The sequence below is a fragment of the Camelus dromedarius genome, chromosome 11 (genome assembly GCF_036321535.1).
Source record: "Camelus dromedarius isolate mCamDro1 chromosome 11, mCamDro1.pat, whole genome shotgun sequence".
NCBI lineage: Eukaryota > Metazoa > Chordata > Mammalia > Artiodactyla > Camelidae > Camelus > Camelus dromedarius.
Window position 1 is genome coordinate 9,809,350 of NC_087446.1, and position 19,619 is coordinate 9,828,968.

Consider the following 19,619-nt stretch of genomic DNA (forward strand, 5'->3'; position numbering starts at 1 on the left):
GCGTGGTTGTGGGCAAGCACCTCTGTCGCGGTGCTTGCAGGCGGAGGGTTCCCGGGTTACTGTTCCCGATCCTCACTGCCAGGTGCTGGGCGGGGTACGGGAGCCGTGTCGCCTCGCTGGCACCTTCTAGACTGCCTTCTGAGGCCTTGAGCGCGGCTCCATCTGGCGCCTCTCTGCGTCCCTCCGCGACCCTAGCGCCGAATATCCCTCCAGCCAACTGCCGGCGGGTCCAGGCCCCATTGTCCCTTTCCCCACCGCGGACACAGGCCCCTTAAGGGCCAGCCCTCCCCACTTCCCTTCCCAGGCAGGGCCACCAACGCTTCCAGCTGCCGCTCTTCTATCTAGTCCGTGGAGGTGGTTGGTTGCCATGGTGAAGCTGGCAGCGAAATGCATCCTGGCAGGTGAGTCTGAAAACTTGCGAATGAATACAGTCTCCGGAGTCCAGAGACTTCATAAGCTATCAAGAGCTTTTGTTCACGTAAATTGCCTACCCTCTTTCCCTTTCTGTCTCCCAAAGACGAGTTAATGCAATTACTGAGTGAGTAAATTACATTAGGCATGGAAGAATTATCTTCCAGAGCACATTTGTAGCTCCAGCTGGTTTCCCGCGCTCCCTGTCGTACTCTGAGACAACCGTCACCAGTTTGAGCTGCACTTCGGAGGACAGACTCGTTAAAAATCGAGCTAAGCACACCATAAGTGCTTCAACTAAACCATTTGTTGTACCCCAGAGTTAGGCATCAGTGACTTTGGTGGTCTTTACTTATGAGATTTTTTTTCCTGACCCCATTCCTCTGAAAACAGGGAGAGGCTACAGTAATGTGCAGTTGACCGAGTTTGCAAAAGGCCATGTGTGTTGTCTTTAAGACTCAAAGGTACTGTTCTGCCCTGTACTCAGGAGAACATAAATGTTGAATCCCCCAAAGCAGGAATCTTTGGCTTTTTTAACTGATAACATCCCGAGCACCCTGAACAATATCGGGAACATAGTAGATACTCAATAAATATTTGTAGAATAAATGAACACGTGGCATGCACATTTGTGGTGTTCTCTTTGTATCAGTCTGCTCATTTAGAAAAACTTTTCCCTGAATTATGGATAGCTGGGACCACAGAGCACATATGTACTTTCCTGAATCCACACTGCATGTCAGGCACGTTATGTCATTTAATCCTGTGTATGTGCATAGTATGTGGCACACTGGGGTGAGTGCTGTATTGTTCTGACCTTACTGAGGCACTGGGGTGAAATCTCTTTCTCAAGGTCACCCCCTAGCAAAGGAAGGTCATAGGCAGGATTTCAACCCCAGATCTGCCCAAATCCAAAATTCTTAACTTGTGATACTGTTGAAATCTGTGACCTTTCCGGGTTTTTCTGACTGGCTCTGAAAAGAAGCAGCAAGAAATTATATAGAGGAAAAAGAGATTCCTTTTTTGGATTCCTCTCTTCCAGACTGAAATGGATGATACGTTTAATAACTTTTTCAATTTGGAAATAAAAGGGTCACATAGAAAGATGACTGACAATAGTCACTCAAATCAGACTGAAGCAAAAGAAATGAATGGTTCTCAAGAGAGGTCTCTAGTTTCCAGAGCGCCAGGGGAGGCAGTATTGTGTAACAAAAATAATTCTGCTGTTCCTCTGATTGGCTGTGTCCTCTTGGACAGAGTACTTCTCTGAGCCTCAGTTTCCTCATGAATTAGGTCGGAATATTTTTTTCTGAAGTTAGATTTTTTTTTAATTTTATTTTTTATTGAAATGTAGTTGATTTATAATGTTAATTTCAGATGTATAGCAAAGCAATTCAGTTATACATATACATACATACATATATATAAACATATATTTTCAGATTCTTTTCCACTGTATCTTGTTACAAAAAATTGAATATAGTTCCCTGTGCTATACAGTAGGTCCTTAAATGGGATTCTGTCTCTGACTATTCTTTCTCTTATTTCTTTTTTAATTCAACTTCCATCTCGAGGCTAACTTGCTGAGCACCTGATATGTGCCAGCGCTGTGCTAGACTCTCACTACAGGTCATCCCAATGACCCTGTGGTGTCAGTATTAGTGTCGTCTTCATCCACATGGGGCAGCTGAGGCCCAGAGAGGTTAGGACGCCTGCCCTGGGTCACTCAGCTGGATGCAGCTGAGCTGGGACATAGACCCGGGTGATCTGATTTCCAGAGCTTTGTTCTTAGCCCCAAACTCTATCCTCCTTAGGTCTCGATTCTAGACTCTTAGCCCTTCTCTGTACCCACTCCCTCAGGTACTTGTTTTATCTGATTTCATCCACTGCCTGGGAAGTCTCGCCTGAACTCCAACCCAGCCCTCCATTGGCAGCCTCCTCTCGAGGCCTCAAGGATGTCTCCTCTTGGAAGTTTCCAGGGACCAGCAGACCTCAGCACAGTGGATTCACTGTGTACAGCCCCACCTCCACCACCCAACAAATTCTCGTTCTACACCCGCCCCCCCCAACCCCCCCCCCCCCGTGTTACTTTTCCTTTCCCCTCACAGGTCTACTGTTTGCATGGAGCCAGTCGGCCTTTTTTCTCTCGCATAGCTAGTCACTGAAGGATCTGATACTCAATTCAGTGCTTATTCAGTCCGCATATTTATTGAGCACCTACTATGTGTGAGTCGCCACTCAAGGGGCACTGGGAGCATGAGGACCAACCAGGCCTCCTCTGCGCTCAAGGAAGTACTGAGTTGTGCACAGCCACTTATAACATAGCAACCAAGAATCAAATGCCTTTTGTGTGCCGGGGACCAGAGAAATACCTCAGGGCACAACTGCTGATTGTTCTGGTTCAGATGAAGAGAGAAAATGACACTTAACATTTCTCTGTATTTTATGTGCCTCAAAATCACTTAACTATTACTTAATATTTGGCAGGCATTGTACATAGTAACTCATTAAATCCTCATAATGATTCCATGAGATAGGTGCTAATTATCTGCATTTTTGTCAATGTGGCCACTGAGGCTCAGAGAGATTATAGACCCAAGGTCACACAGCTAGAAAGTGATGGAGCTGGAGTCTGTGCCCTAAGGACTATGCTGTACTGCCTCTCAACCTACTTGGGGACAATAATCGTGCCTCCCTGGAGGGCTGCCCTGACATCAAGCCCTAGGCTGCCAGCGGGGAGCCACAGGAGTCACACAGGTAGAGACAGGATCGAGAGATGACCTTCGGAGGTTGTGCAGGAAGGACCTTCTTTGAGCTTTGCCTGGCAGAGAATGGGCAGGATTTGGATTTCGATTAAGGAGACCTGGAAGGAGGTTATCCTCGAGGAATTTTCAGGGATCAAGAGAATAGGAGTGGAAAGCCCAGATTTTGTGTAAGGCTAGTCAGAGAGTTGGCAGGTGGAGAGAGATGTACCGTGGAAGGTGTCCTTGACAGGCTCTGTGTGAGAGCGTGGCAGGAGGAATGCACTGTGTTGTGAATGTCTGTGGATGCTGAGCTCAGGGTGGGTTAGAGCAGGGAGAAAAATGAACAGGAGAGAGGGCCAGCTGGGAAGTGTTTTCAGTCAAGACCCAGTCAAGAAAACAGAAAACACATTAGGCTTTTCAACAGAGAGACTTTAATATATGGAACTGGTTTAGCAGGTGTCAGAGAACTTGAAAAGCCCAAAGACAATGTTGTGATGACACAGAAGTGGTAGCTAGAGGTCAGGCTTGTCAGAAGCTCGAAAAAGAAGCCCATCCCCACCCCGAGCTGGGATCCAGACCTCTGGGGGAGGGGGAGGGGGATGGCACTGCCCGGCTGCGGTGGTACCCAGCAGGTGGTGCCACTGCATGCCATGGACCCATTGCCCACTGGCCAGGAGCTCAGCCCCGTGTTAGGGCAAGACACCACCAAACCAATTCCAGACCATCCTGAGGGTCTGTGTCTTGGGAGCACTCCTGGTACCAAATTTGCTATATGGGGCAAATTCCCGGCCAAAAGCAGAAACTACACGAGGTAACTCAACAGTGAAGATTTTAGTGTGGGATGCTCATTAAACAGGTTCTGAAGGACTGGAAAGGCAAAGGGCAGCATGGAGAGTAACTGCAGGAAGGAGCCTCATCCCAGGGCGGGGGGAACAGAGGGAAGAAGGCAGGTTATCAGAACCTGGAAGTTCAGAAGGGTCCTGGGAGCTGGGCTGCAGATCTCTGAGAAGAGGGCACTGCCCACTGCTGCTGGTATCCCCGAGGTGGGGTAATAAGGCGGATCCCGGAGTGCAAAGACATGGAACAAAAACACAGCTGGAGGCGGCAGATAACATCTGCTGCTGGGGTAAAGGCCATCACTAGGATAAGGCTAAGAGGAATAGCAAGCAAAGGGGAAGGAGCAGGTCCTTTCCCCCACTCCAGCCTTCCGGTCTTGCTCTAGAACTCACATGGGCAGAGCCTGGGAGGCCCCTGTCAAAGGAGAAATGTGTGTGCAGAGTCCCCACCCCGGCATCACAAGGCAGAGCATGGACTGGTGGATTTGGGGCTAAGACAGAAGCCTGGGTTGAAGTTCAAGGTAACTGGGGCAGTGTTGGCAGCTGTGGCGACAAAGGAAATGTGGGCTAGAGACACAGCAAGGAATGATGTGAGGAATGAGGAGGAGGCCAACTGAAAGTGGAGGGAAGGGGAGGGAGCCATCAGAGGTGACTGCGGGTGAAGTCAGGACAGAAGAGAGTGAAAGGGGACATCACAAACAGAACAAGTGAGACAGGCGGGCGTGACTGCTCAGGATCCAGCCACACTGAGAGTATGTGAACCCTGTCATTCTGGTGGAAACATCCACAGGGTGTTGGAAACACAAAGCTTGGGAGACGGATACTGGCGCGAGAATTGACAAAGGTAAAGAGAGTAAATGGGACAGAGTATATGGGAGCAGAGGACCACAGACAGACCCACAGGAGTGTCCACATTTTGGAGGCAGGAGTAGGCAGAGCAGCAGGAGAACCAGGCAGGTGCAGGGTCACCGGGTCCACGGGGCCAGAGGGCTAGGGAGAGGGTTGTGGGGGAGGGCGCTGATTCAAGCTGACTCATCCTTCAGAGCCATCAAGGAGCAGGAGAACTGAGGAAAAACCATTGGACTTGGCGATGATGAGGTCACGGGTGACCTTGCATGGTGCCTTTGCAGACGGCACCCTCTCTGTCGAGAGCAGTGCCCCTCCCTGCCGCCGTCACCCCGGGCTAAGCCTCCTCCCAGGAGGTCCACCAGGCTGACGAAACCCCTCGTCCACCTCTCTCCTCCACATGCCCTCAGATGCTCTGGTTCTGAGCTTGTGCTATTTGAATTTGCACTTGTCATCGGGTTGCTCTGCAAATGTGTTTATCAGGTGTCTCCCCTGCCTGCACTCACTTGGATCCCTCCTCAGCTGACACAGGAGGTTTTCCATAAATGTGGGTGACTGACTGACAGTCGGAAGAAAGATTTATGAAATTAACCAGAACAAATCTGTGGGGAATTTCACAAGCGGGATGAGCCAATTTCCAACTGGATTCAGAAGCAAAATTGAAGTCAGATGGATGAATGCAGTCACCACACGAGAAGCAAAATGATGTGCTCTGTTTCCTCTGAGATGGATGGGTACCGACGACAGTCCAGCCTGCGGTTGCCCCCCCATCACAGAAGGCTGTGGTGAATGAGGTCCCATAAGGGCAGTGTTAGCTATGGGTCAGAAGCGCCCCTAAGCTCTAGGAGAGGAGTGGGTTCTGGCGGAGAGTGTGATATTGCAATCTGAGGCGGGTTACCCAGCTTCTCTGAGCCTCAGTTTCTTCATCTGTCAAATGATATTAATGATAGTCCCCATTGGGGGTGGGGAGGGGGATTGGGAGCTGGGAAGGAATGAAATTGTATGAATGAGTCCACGATGGAGGCTCAACCCATGTTGGTTCCCTTGTAAGGGGTGGTGGCAAATAGAAAAGCAAGACCTGACTAGCTCACTCAGACCCCGAGGAGTTAACGTGAGATGAAATGCCACGAGTAATCAAATAATTGTCTCACAGGAGAAAATGATAGGTGAGAAAAGTCAAAACTGAAAAGTGAACAGAGCGACAGGCAATCGAGAAGTCAGGTAAAGAGGCGCTTTAAAGCCACTTGTGAAATAGGGGGCAAAGGTGAGGCAACTGCACCAAAGGATGCAAGTCAGAAGGGCATGAGTGCAGTGGTGACGTTGCTGAGGATCACGGGGGTGAGAAAGCAGAGGACAGGTGTTCCGCCAGGGCACTGGGGGATGGAGGGAGAGTCAATGAGAGACTCTCAAGGTGGAAAAGATTTGCTCAATGAAACAGCATGGCATCTAAGGAGGCCAGGCGGAGCCGTCAGTGGGGACGTGGGGAAGGCACAGGGGAATTAAGGACGGGCACGGTGAGCCTGCAGCGCCCTGGGTGGCCCGGGAGAAACCAGAATAAATTGCCCTTGACAGTCTTGTGAAAGGTCTCAGACTTGAAACCGGGACATAAACCTTTAGTTTTGAGTTACCAATTTATGGGGCTATCTACCAACAAAGGAAAGCCGAGAAGACAGACTCGGTAGGTATAAGATGCACTTGGAGGAACCAGTGGCTGTTGCAGATAGACTTTGGGGAGAGGCCTCTGGGAAGATGGGTCCGCATTGGTCACAAATGGGCACCATAAGGTGGAGGTGGAATGTATCACTTGGAAGTGGGTTTCAGGATGGCAAGGGTAGCCCCTGAATTTTGTTTTTCATAAATGTAGAAACCCACCTAACTCTCAGTGCTTCCCCTCCTCCCACCAAGAAGTATGCAGGATTCTAAGGATGGAAGCTATAAACTCAGAGTGGTTCAGTCAGGTGCACTTGTAAGTCTGCTTGGTCTCACCTCCTCACCTTCAAGACTTCAAAGTAAATTCAAGTTTGAAAGTGATGGGTTTTCCCCATAGAGGTGTTTCACTGGAAGAGTGTCAGTTCTATTTCCAGTGCTCCAAAGCCCTCCTTCAGCTCTGTTACCTTCTGGGTCGGTTTTTGTGGATGAAAGGATGAGCCTGGAAGAAACGAGACCGGCCCTCACGGGTTCTGAGGCTCGGTCTCCTGGATCCATTGCCCTGCCGGCAACCTCAGAGCAAGTTCCCACGAGAATCAAGCACATTTTCCCCGAAAACTCATTGAAGATTTTGGTTTCTAGACTAGTGTTCTGGAGTTTGAGAGTCTCAAATCAGATTAGGATGAAAGCAGAGTTTTTCTTCTACTCTGACCTCACAGGAGACCCAACCGTGGGCAAGACCGCCCTGGCGCAGATTTTCCGCAGCGATGGAGCCCATTTCCAGAAGAACTACACCCTGGTGAGAGGTGGGGGCTGCAGGCCTGGCGGAAGATCGCTTTAGGAGCGGTGATCAGATGACCCTGGGGAGGTGACTTTCCAAAATGCCTTAGGAAGCCCTAAGGGGCCTGCCGAGGGGCTGCTGAATGATCACAAGCCACAGGGTGTGGGGCTGTCTGTGGAGCAGACGAGCTGGTGGCGGGCTGGTCACCATGTGCAGCTCGCTTGTGGCCGGGAGCTTACAAGACTAGGTCCTCTCTGATTTCTGCCCCAGAAGTGAGTCCAGAACACAGACACGAGCTGGGGATATGCCTCCCAGGGCCAGGTGCTCGTCCTGTCCTGTACCAGCACCCCCGGGCCCACTGACATGCGTGGTCTCCGTTTATCTCTGCAGACAACCGGGGTGGATTTGGTGGTGAAGACGGTGCCAGTCCCTGACACTGTGGACAGTGTGGTGAGTGGTGCCCTTGCCCCAAAGGGAGCTCGGTGCTGCTCCAGCTGGCCCGAGGGCTCATTGGTCACCGTCTTCCTCCCTGGGAGAGAGGCAGTGCAAGGACTTCGCCTAGACTTGTCTGAGCATCTGGGAACTGAGTGAAGGAACACAGGAAGCCTTCCAGGGAAGGGCTGAGGAAGAGGAAGTGAGGAAGCCTGGGCTCTGGACCTCACGCTCACAGAACTCACTTAGTATCAAGGTTCTCAACCCAAGTCCCTCTATGGGAAGGCTCGACTCTTGAAATTGAATTGCAAGATGTTATGTTTGTATGTGCTTTTCTAGAAAGAAGGTTTAAAATCACCAGGTTCTTAAAGAGGTCCATGAGCAAAAAACAATGTTAAGTACCCCAGATGCAGTGAGAAGGAATTAGATGAATGAACAGATATCTGATACACAAAGCAGATGATGGTACCAATGTTCAGACAGCGCATGCCCGGGATCAGCACCAGCCCAGCGGGAGAGCCAATGCCTGGAGAGAGCTTAAGGGGGAAATTAGGGGAGACTTCCTGGAATGGCAGCATCGGGAAGGGGCTCTCACCCAGGCCGGCGGAGGCGGGGACATGGGCAGGAAGGGTCATCCTGTGCCTCTTTCAGAATCACACCTCCACCATCCAGACCGATGACAGGCTGTCCTACTTTAAATGCCTTCCCCAGGCCTACTCGGTGACCTCCTTTAAAAAGAATTGTTTTAAGATTTGAAAATCAATTTGGTTAACAAAGTGCAGGATGACCTTTTGGAAACCGGAGCACTTGTCAGCCTGTTTCGCATTCTGTTCTGCCAGGTGGGAAGTCAGCTTGTTCCTGGTATTTTTGCTCTGGGGTTAGGGGAGGGGAGGTGAGACGCTGCCCAGAAAGCTAGTTGGTCGGGGAGACCATTGTACTTGAGGTCATTCCTTTTCCCGCCATCTTCCTCGCACCTGGGGCGAAAGAGAAAGGTGTGTGCGTGTGCGCAGATCACCATGAAGCTGAGCTGGGAGGGATATTGGGGGTTTACTGCCAGCAGTTTCCCCACGTGTAGACTTTCTCAGTACCTGCCTTTCTGATTCCAGGAACTCTTTATTCTTGACTCTGCCGGCAAGGAGCTGTTTTCTGAAATGCTGGATAAATTGGCAAGTAGCATTCGGTCTTTCCAACCACTACCACCACCACCTCCCTCCAAAGGTTTGCCCCCTGTGATGCTCTCACAAAAGTTTCACTGCACCAGGGCCACCAGGAGAAGCTACCGAGGCAAATCTAAGGGCATTCCTCCCAGCCTTGGGACTTTTGGCCCCTTGGAGGGTAGGAGCGACTCATGCACGTGATTTGTGGTTGCCCTCCCCACCCCCCCGGCCAGGCAATGGACTGACCAGGTTCCCAGTGTGCCAGAGCTGTGTGGCTCAGTCCTAGCCGCCCCCTACTCTGGGAGCCCCTTCTTTGGAGGACCCCCCGCCCCTCGCTGGTTTTCTTTCAGCCCTCCTCCTCCACCTCCTCCGACTGGAGCCAAGATTTTCTTCCCCTCTAGGGGGTGCCCTAGAGGTCCCATAGTGAGGCTCACCTTCCCTGCCTAGCCCCTGGTCCCACTAGGGTGGGCTCTGGGACAGGCCCCTGCTGCCCCCCTAGGCTAGTCCAGCCATCCTCCCAGGATCCATCTTGCTGTACCTTCCGAAGTAACAGTTCAGCTAATTTGGGCCAGTGAGCTAATTAGAAGGTTTGAGATCTCCAGGGCCCTCCCCTGCCTTTCCAAGAACAGCTACATTTTAATAGGAACTGTTTTCTGTTCCCCTTTTTTTGTTGTTGTTGCTGTCTAAGAGAAATAGATCTAATGATGGTCATTGCACACAGGGCTGGCCTCACGCAGCAATTCTGATGTTACCACATGCCTGCTGTGCACATGGCCTGGCCCTGGGTGCCTCCCTGTCTGGGCAAGTCAGGGCCGCACACTCCTGACCAACTCACACTCTCCCCCCCAGCTCGGACCCCGGGCTCTTCCAGTCCGGCTCTGGCTCCATCCTAGGCCTGTCCTGGGTCCCCTCACTGAGGCTTGGAGGAAGGAGGTCTCTCCTGCGTCTGCGCAGAGGAGGTCAGTGTGGTTCTAGCTAGGGTTCTTGAGTTAGTCTATGGAGTGAAGATATGAGGGGCTTAGCAATTTAGTATAAGCTTCTCTCATCCCGGACACCTCTGAGAGCCAGCATAGCCTTGGCAGCAGGAAGATGAGGCCTCCTGAGCCCATTCTGGGCTGACCTTTCAAGGACAACTAGAGGGAAAAGAATTCTCCTTCACACCCTGGGGAGGTCATGACACCCCAGAAATAAACCAGACTCTAATTCTGCAGGATGGGGGCCCCCAGAAACCAGGGCATGGCCGAGAGTCACATGGACCAGGATGAGCATCGCAGCCTGAGCAGGGCTGTTCTGCAACCCTGTGTCAGGCAGCAGGATGGCCCAGGACTCTGAGCAGCCCCTGAAGGTGACAGCCCTTGAGAGCATAGCCCTGGCTCTTAATTGGGACAGTGAATGCTGTCCAGTGGTTGGTCTGGTCTGAATTAGAGCTGATGCACTGCAGCAGAAGCAGCAAGTGCCCTTTGCATTTTGAATAGGAGGCCCTTATTAAGAAGATGTAAGCAAACCAGCTTCCAGTGACTCGCTAATGAAAAAAGGATGCCCTCTCAGGCCTGCAAAGCAGAAAAGCATATCGATTTGCATGATAGTGGGCCCTCAGTAAGAATGAGTTAATGAAACCCGGGAGGGCAAAGCACTTCTGGGTAGAGAAAAGCCTCAGCCCCACCCTGATGTTTCAAGCCTGTCTGACCTGGGCCAGTCAGTTCCCTCTCCAAACTCAGTTTCCTGGGCTCCACAGTAGGGATCCTCTGACCAGCCCTGCCAAGGTGGGAGTTTCCCAATGATGCACAGAAAATGCCCAGCAGAGAGCCTGCCTCCATGCAAACTCCCGCCTTCGCCATTGTCATCACCTTCCCCTGGGCCTTCCCTGCCACCGCTGCCACCCCTAGCCCTCCCATTCATTCCTGTGGGTCAGGTGCTCTCTTCTGTAGATGAGGCCCTGTTTCCTGACTCACATCCCCTTTAGAATTTTTCATTTCCCTCCGCCCAACGGCCCCTTCCCTTGGAAGGCCGCATTTCCTCCCAGCCTAGAAGTTACTTGCGCTGTCAGTGATGTGTGCGCATCCTGTCCCTCTTCCACAGTGGGAAAGTCCTAACGTCTTGTGTCTCGTCTATGATGTGACCAGCGAGCAGTCCTTCACCAACTGCAGCAAATGGCTGGAGAAGGCTCGGTCCCAGATCCCAGGCACCGTCCTTCCAGGTACGAGCTGCAGGCACCCGGGGTCTCCAGCAGCATCCCTGTCCTTCAAGTTCAAGAGCGCAATGTCATGGCAGAGATAGCCGTGGGTGCAAGAAAAGGGTGTCCTGGGCAGATTCAAAGTGTGACGGTCTGGACTGTACACTGATTCTGCCTCTTATCAACCATGGAAACCTCCATGAGTTGCCACACCTCCGTGTGGGTCTGTAAAATGGGCCCGATGACACCCACCTGGCAGGGTTGTGGGGTGACTCAAGATAATAAGGGGTCAGGTGTTACAATATGAATGTGAGTTGTTATTTCCGGAAAGCCAACCCCAGGGAAGCCTGCCTCATTTTCTCCTGTATGTGGAGCATCAGTAAACATGCAAGCCCCGTTGTCACTTCTGAATGCTTTCAATCAGTTTATTTGTCATCCCTATGTGAGATCAACAAATTCTCCTCATTACAGAGCAGGGAAAGTGATCTCCAGAGACAGGCTTGAAAATTAGCTACAGCGGCTGCAGCTGGGAACAGAACGAAATTACCTCCGAGTCTCTGACTCTGAGCCCAGTCCTCACATTAGTATTAATGACCATTTTTAAAGTTTGCCCCATGTACTAGGAATTATCACAAAGGCTCACATCAGTTTGGTCCTCGCCTTTGCAGCCTTCGCAGCCTTAGGGAGACAAAGCAGACAGGTACCTGTGAGGTCTAGAAAAGGGGGCTGAGCAAAAGCTGTGTGTGAAAAGCGCAGGCCACCTGCTCTGCTGGGGCCCTCGGGGGCAAAGGCGGAGTTTCCGGTCACCTTGGGTCAGGCAAGCCCTCTCAGAGGACGTTTTACACCCTGCAGAGGCAGGCTGCTTGCTCTTTTCTCTCTCCAGCTGTCCTCCCAGCCTGGCACAGTTCAATGTGATGCTCTGCTTATCTCTTTTGAGTAGGTGTGCTGGTGGGGAACAAGACAGACCTGGCCGGCAGGCGAGTGGTGGAGTCAGCGCAGGCCCGGGCGTGGGCACTGGGCCAAGGCCTGGAATATTTTGAAACGTCCGTGGTAAGTGTCTCTGCCTGCGCCTTAGCGAAGTCTGGAGCTGGCCTCTGCTGGAAGCGGTTTTTCATGTGACCTCACATGCGTTGAGTTGTTATTCCGCCATATGCAGAGTCTAATTTGGAACTGATGTTTGCATCCTTAGCCCAAGGTCTTTCCTGAGTATAGTAGGAGTCACTCATGTGTTACATGATCAACCAGCCTGCCAGCCAGCCCTGGGAAAAGCTGTATCTCAATTAGTGAGAAATACAAGGGTATTGTGTTCAATTACAGTGATGCTTCGCGTTTGCATGAGGCTTGATGGGTTCTGGCATTGTTGGAACATTATTTCATAGACCCTCAAAATCATGATCCAGGAGCTGGCCCCGTGGTTCCCACTCCGTGCTGAGGTGAAGTGACCGGCCCAAGGTCACTCAGCTAATAAAGGGTGGAGCCAGGACCCGGATCCATGATGTCTGGTCCCCCTCAGTGCTCCCTGTCTCACCTTGCTGCAGCCCCAGGGTGACCCCAGGCCACAAGTGTCCTCTGGTGTAGTCAGCAGGAGCCCTCGTTAAGGGGGACAGTCAGAGTGACTGGTTCCCGGCACCGTGAGTCCACGATATCATGATTTTGTCTCGTTCACGATGTCAGGTGAAGCTCCCTTCCTACGCGGGGAATTTTGAGGTCCTGGCCTCCCTGCAGGAACCACCCAGAAACATCCATTTCAGAGCCAGTAGGGACCAAGGTGGCTGGCTGCTGTCCCCCTCGCCGGGGCATGCCTGGCCCTTGGTGGTGACTTGGACCTCGCTCCTGGCCTTGAGGTCTCTGGCCCTGATTCTCTGGCCCTCCCAGGCAGTCCATGGGCTAGTTAATAAATAGCCTGGAGGTCATTTTCCACTCAAACTCTGCTTACACTACAGGCACTATTGTTGTGTCTATGAAACTTGACAAATGTTGCTGTTCAGTTGCTGTATGGATGTGAATTTCTTAAATCCCCCCAAAGCTTCCTTAAGGAAATTATAGCAAGGAAAGGCGGGTGCTCTGATTTCTGATGGTGAAAAGCAGAACTAGCTGTGGCCCCCTCGGCACGTTAGTTAACCTGTTGGTGCCTCAGCTCCTCACCTATAAAATGGAGATAACAAAATATATCCCTCTTTGAGTAATAAATATGAGAATTAAGCCTGATGGTGGATATAAAAACATTTAGCACAAAGTCTGGGGCATAGTAAACACTCAGTAAATGTTAGCTTTTTTAAGTACAAATATTCCCCCCCTAGTAATCTTGTTTACACTCTTATTACTAAATCCTTGTATTCCTAGATGGTACAAAGATAAATGTCCGTCTTACCTCCGGTCCAGTGATCACAAATGCTAAATTAATGAAGTTCCAATTAGTGAGCTTTTACTGTGTAGAGGGCTTCCCGTCTTTTACACAGCACGCCTTTGGGCAAAGCAGTCAGTGGTACCGCCTGCAGCCAACAATATCTTCATTTCCCCTGTTCCTGCCTCCATTCGTGCTCGTGAAATTGCATCCCCGCCCCAAATTTCCCAAGTTCCCTGGACCACTTGACGGAACTCAGAAATTAACACCCGCTCCCAACACTTCCATCAGCAAAGGCCACTGATCTGCATGTCTCAAGTCCGAGCAGGTGTTTAGAAACCAGCAGGTATAAATTATGTTTGAGGAGGCTGCAGTTAAGCACTTGGTATTAACTGTGCAAGTTAACTAGTCCCCCCTGAGTTGATGCTAACAGAAGCACCACTGGCAGCTCGGTTAAGAAAGCTGTAATTAAAAAGGAAATATAACCAAATACTATTTGAGACGCAGCCAAGTCTTGACACCAAGCCCTTCTCTTCCTCTCTTCTTAATAAATGCAGCAGCAGTTGTCCTGCAGACCTAAAGGAGAAACCTACGTGGTCGTTTGACTTTTTAATTTATAATTCCATCCCCAGAACATACTCACTTTAAAACTGGAGGTTTGTACCCTTTGACCACCTTTACCCATTTCTCCCATGAACCCCCCACGCCCGCCACCACTGCCCGGGCAACCACCAGTCTGCTCTCTGTTTCTATGAGTTTGTTTTTTTTGTTAGATTCCACACATAACTGAGAACATACAGTATTTTCTCATCTAGCTTATTTCACTTAGCATAATGCCCTCAAGGTTCATTCATGTTGTCACGGATGACAGGATTTCCTTCTTTTCCAGTATTTTGTAATATTTAGGCTGAATAGTATTTCTCTGTGTGCGTGCACGACATTTTTTTAATCCACTCATTCATCAGTGTAAACTTAGGTTGTTTTCACGTCTTACCTGTTGTCTCGGCAGAGAACATGGGGATGCAGCTGTCTCTCCCAGGTGCTGGCTTCATTTCCTCTGGTTTTATACTAAGAAGTGAGATTGTTGGGTCATACGGTAGTTCTAGTTTTAATTTTTGAGCAACCTCCATGCTATTTTCCATAGTGGCTGCACCAGTTTCCATACCCACCAGTGGTGCATGAGGGTTCGCTTTTTCTCCACATCCTCTCCAACTCCCATTATCACTTATCTTTTGGATAATAGCCGTGCTAACAGGTGGGAAGTGATATCTCACTGTGGTTTTGATTGGCATTTCCCTGTTGGTTAATAATGATCAGGCTTTTTTTTTTTCATGTACATGTTGGCCATTTGAATACCTTCTTTGGGAAAATGTCTATTATTGATCCTTTGCTCATTTAAAAAACTCAGATTATCTGTGTTTTTACTGTTGAGTTGTATGTATTCCTTATGTAGTTTGCATGTAAACTCCTTATCAGATGTGTGGTTTGCAAATATTTTCTCCCATTTTATGGGTTGCCTTTTCATTCTGTTGATGGTTTCCTTTGCTGTGCAGAAGCTTTTGAATTTGATGTGGTCCCACTTAACTGATTTGTGCTTTCATCGCTTATAGTGTCATAGTCATAAAATCTGGTGTCATAGTCATAAAATCATTGCCAAAACCAATGTCAAGGGTCTTTTTCCAATGTTTTCTTCTAGGAATTTTATGGTTTCGGGTCTTAAGTTCAAGTCTTTCATCCATTTTGAGTTACTTTTTGTCAGTGGTATAAAATAGGAGTCCAGTTTCATCCTTTCACGCGTGCGTATCTAGTTTTCCCGGCACCATTTATTGAAGAAACTATCTTTTCCCAATGAGTATGCTTAGCTCCTCTGTCAAATAGTAGATGAATATCTACGTGGAGGTTATTTGGTTCTCAGTTTTGTTTCATTGGTCTTTGTGTCTGTTTTTATGCCAAGATCATACTCTTTTGATTACTATCTCTTTATAATTTGGTTTGAAATCAAGACATGTGATGCCTCCAACTTTGTCCTCCTTTCTCAGGGTTGCTTTGGCTCTTTGGGGTCTTTCGTGGTTCCTCTATAACTTTCTAACGCTCCTCAATATTTGGCATTTTCACATCAAAAAATTAAAAAGCCTTTCTTTAAACAGAAGTTAAAATTTTTTTAATGTGTTGTCTATTACTGTAAGAAATTGGACAATATTAAATAAAAGCGAGTTCAAGAAATATCCAAGTGGTTGGATCCCCTTGCAGGAGGGTGAGGGGAAGGGACCGGGTGTCTGTGAAGCACCCACTGTGTGCCTGGTGTTTTGCACACATCACCTATCTAGGCTTCTAACAGACCTACGAGTCAGCCGCCGCCATCCCTGTCTTACTGATGACAAACAGGCTCAGAAAGATTGTGTGGCTTTCCCTGGTTGCCCACCTAATGAGCCAGAGAACCAGAACTAGAACACAGGCCTGTCCAGTCTGGTAACCTTGTAGAAGGGGCTTCGAGCTGCCACAGAGCCTACTTTGGGGGTTTCAGGGGTGGAATTCTGGGCCAGATTGAGCACTGGTCTGAGCCTGCTCCAAGAATTCTGCACGCAAAGCAGACCGACTCTCCAGGTGTCCAGACTATGTCAGCGGGATTATGCTTCGTCACTTAACAAAAGGATCCTGTCATTGGCAAGCCCTCCTAATGCATTTGGAAAATAGTTCCGTTTACATCTGCTATTTCAGGAGCACTCCCTGTGCATAAAGAGCCTTGCTTCCATTGAGTTCCTTGCTTTTCATGTTGCGTTCTCCCAAGACCAAGCTTTCAAGAGCTTTCAAATTCATCTCAAGATCCTCATGTGTGTGCTTTGCGGACGTCGTGCTCTTCCCATTCAATAGTTAACTATACTTTCAACCAATCCAACGTTTTACTATTTGACATTGGCGTTGCCTAGGACGTAATGCTCTGCCCAACCAAAGGTGCCTTACACATCTAACTGAGTTATTATTGCTCTTTTGTCCCACTGGAGAGCGACGGTCTTCCTGTCCTTGGCAGTCATGAGCCTAGTACAGACACTCAGCGGGGCCACAAACGGTCCTCTTAGCCCTCAGCACTCTCTCAGCCCTGCCGCCTCTGGTTCTGCTCTTGGCGACTTGTCCCGTGCACGTTGGGACTTCCCTGGCTGGAAAGTCCAGGTAAATTTCTCCGCAGGAACTGGTTTCCTTTGCGTGTTTCCCTCATCTGGGCTGTCAGGATGGAAAGGCTGCTTTTCGCAAACTGGGGGATCTGAGTTCTAGACTGGGCCCTGTGCACACCAGCTGGGCCCCTGCTCCCCCCACCCCCGCCCTGCCACTGTCTGGAAAACGAAGGCGCTGAGCTTGATGACTTCGTTCCATTCTTTGTTTGGGAAATTGTCCCATTTTGTTGGGGATATTTCACTGTCTCTTATGAAGGCTGCACTTTGCCAGCTGCCCAGAACTGTTTGAAGACAGGTTCCTGTGTGTTCATAGTTTGAGCTACTGTCTTGAAAGTAGTAGGTACTTTTCTTCTGCCAACTTATTTCTTTAAAAATAATTTTTAAATATGCAAGGGCATGCACCCGGAGAGTGAGAAATGACAGCTGTTAGGTTGAGAGGGTACCATTTTCTTTCCTGTGAGATTGTCATGCTCACCCTGTAGGCTTGGTTCTTCTCACCCTACAGTGGAGAAAATCTAGGGCAAGTTCCAGAACTTTTCTGATCTCTCTCAGATAATAAAAAATCCTTTGGGCACCTTTAGTCACAAAATTATTCATTATTTCAGTTATTGAAATGCCCAGTCCTGAGCGACTGTCAAAATTCTTAATTTACAGTCAGCGCGGCCTGCTGAGCCTGCCCTGGGAAGCAGGGCCAGGCTGCTGCGTCTGTGTTTCTGGGCCTGCGCGTCCCCCAGCTCACATTGTTGGGACCTGCTGTGGCCCCTCGGGACTTGCCGGGTGCCTCGGGCTGATGCTCCGTGAGCACTTCAGAGATGCCCTCCCTGTCCCCATGGGCACTCTCTCACCTGCAGTGTCCACCTCACAGATGACACCTCCTTGGGCCGGGATACCCCCTCCTCCTTCCTGCAGCCTTGGTTCCCAGCCGTCCATTCCTGTGGGAACCCACCACCCTCCCGGAGGCTGCCCCTTTAAGACACCTCCAGGCTGGGCTCCCACTTGGCCCGCTGTTGGTCCAGATCGAAGCCCTAGTTTGACAGAGGAGGCAGTGTGGGCCGTCTCCAGTTTGCCCTCTCCTGGCTCGGCCATCTGAAGAGCCAGCCCCAATCTCACCTCCATTCTTCCTCGGTCCAGCACTGGCCTAAATCCCCAGGCTGCAGTCTTCTCTTGGGACCCTCCCACTGAGCTCCAGGTGAAGGAGAAGCACCCCTCCTCTGGAGGAAAGGCCGCAGCAGCGCCCCCCGACAGGCGAGGTGGGTCCATCCTGCCTGGCCTTCCCTCCAGAGCACGGAGGTCCTTGCTGTCTCCTGTTTGGCTTTGACCTTTGGGGCCTCAGTTGAAACTGAGTGGGAAAGGGTCTCGTTTTAACGAACTGTCACACATATAGTGAGAGTCGCTCAAAGGACAGGCTCTGTGGGAACAGATCTAGGTTCAGGCCCAGCTCCACCATGGACAAGTGTGTGGCTTTGGGCAAGTGACCTTACTGTCTCCGCGGCTCATTTCCTTCTTGTAAAACAGGCATAAAGGTGGCAGCTGCCCCGAGGGGTGTGAAGGAGAAGCGGGGCAAAGATCGGAGCCCCTGGCAGGAGGGAAGAGCGAGCAATGCCAGCTCTCTGTGATGATCCTAAAACCAACCAACCAACTTCTTCAACTTGTCTCTCCAGAAGGAGATGGAAAACTACGAAGCGCCCTTCCACTGCCTGGCCAAGCAGTTCCACCACCTGTACCGGGAGAAGCTGGAGGTTTTCCACGCACTGGTCTGAGGGGCTGGCTAGACCGCCCAGTGCTGCTGGGAACCCGGCATGGGCTCCGTCTCCTTGGAAGATGGAGTTGCCTGGGCACTTCCAATCTATCGGGACAGCTTTAAATAAAATCAGGAGAAAATGCAGAAGCAGCTTCTCAGTCCGTTCTTGGCCGGGGCAGCCCTTGTGCCATTTTACACTTTGGCTCCAGCTTTCAGAGCAGCCCCAAAGCCTCCCGTGTTGGGAGTCTGCGCTTACGACGGTGGGCATCCCTGACTCTAACCCTGAAGGGCCTTCCCCCGAGCGCACATCCCACAGTGGTATTGGGATCTGCCGACAATTTGCGCCAGTTGAGCCGCTCGGCTTGGAACCTGCCGCGTGGCCAGGGGAGCTGATGGCCCCCTTCTTGTTCTAACAGACTCAGCTTTGCTGCCCGTTCCAAGGCCCAGATGCCAGAGCTCCCTGGCAGTGGCTACTGTCCCTGGCAAGACAGTGCCCTCTGCCGGCCGCCCTTGGTGCCTCTTCTTGCTGAAGACCCGGCCCCTCCCGGCTGCCGGGAACCCTGTGCACCCAGGGAGCCAAGAACGAGGCCACTTTCCTTTAATGACCCGCCTCTCGGCGAGCGGGGCAGCAACCATAATTCTTGGCACTGAGCTTGACTGTTTTGCATCGTGTCTCTGCTGCCAGATTAATCTTCCTAAAACACCGCTTTTATCGTTTCACTCGCCTGATTAAAGACCCACAGAGGTTCCTCACTGCCTCTTACATCAGGGCTGCGGGCCACGCTCTGGCATCGAAGGCCGCCTCTGACTGTCACCCTAACCTGGGGGTCTCGGCTTCTTTCAGCCCCAGGGCCTCAGGGGGTCGTCACCCTCTTTCAGTCCCCACGCCACCCACACTGTGCGGAGCGCGGCTTTGGGGGCTGACAGACCTGGGTTTGTCTGGTGATAGTGATGGAATGGAAGTGACCCCGGTTCTTGTTTATGACCTGCCATGTCGCTACATGCGCTAAGCACATTACACAGATGAGCTAATTTAACCCTTACAACGTGGAGTCTAATCGTCTCACTTTGACAGATGAGGAACCAGAGTCAGAGTCATGGATGCCAGAGCCCAGCCCACAGCTGTTGCCCAATTCTGCGTCCTCCCGAGCTTGGCCGGGAGCAGGAGGAGGTGAGGTCTAGGCTGCCCCTCAAGGTCATCGTGAGAAGTGAAATACCAGTGAAGGGCATCGGACACAGTGCCAGCCACCTCAGGCCCTTCCCACACCCCTCCTGTAACTTCTCAGCACAAACTCACCGTAGCCACAAGGGTCTTCTTACTGCGTCACCCTTTGAGA

General features: G+C 50.7%; 1 protein-coding gene across 2 annotated transcripts; it reads left to right on the top strand.

The window, feature by feature from the left end:
• Window positions 1–15: 15 nt before the first annotated feature.
• On the top strand, window positions 16–18,429 carry IFT27 (intraflagellar transport 27). 2 transcript variants are annotated; one of them, XM_010998980.3, is made up of 7 exons: window positions 16–401; window positions 7,204–7,283; window positions 7,656–7,715; window positions 8,804–8,863; window positions 10,934–11,051; window positions 11,968–12,077; window positions 18,203–18,429. In XM_010998980.3, exons 1-7 carry the CDS (start codon window positions 368–370, stop codon window positions 18,299–18,301), a joined length of 561 nt encoding a protein of 186 aa, XP_010997282.1. In that variant the 5' UTR covers window positions 16–367; the 3' UTR covers window positions 18,302–18,429. The 2 variants fall into 2 exon arrangements, with proteins under 2 accessions (XP_010997282.1, XP_010997283.1); XM_010998981.3 differs by lacking the exon at window positions 18,203–18,429 and adding an exon at window positions 18,057–18,195.
• Window positions 18,430–19,619: the final 1,190 nt, after the last annotated feature.

Coding starts and splice junctions, on each gene's coding strand:
- IFT27 (XM_010998980.3), top strand. CDS start 368: ATGGTGAAGCTGGCAGCGAAATGCATCCTGGCAG. Junction 402..7,203: donor AGCGAAATGCATCCTGGCAG/GTGAGTCTGAAA, acceptor CTGACCTCACAG/GAGACCCAACCGTGGGCAAG. Junction 12,078..18,202: donor AATATTTTGAAACGTCCGTG/GTAAGTGTCTCT, acceptor TTGTCTCTCCAG/AAGGAGATGGAAAACTACGA.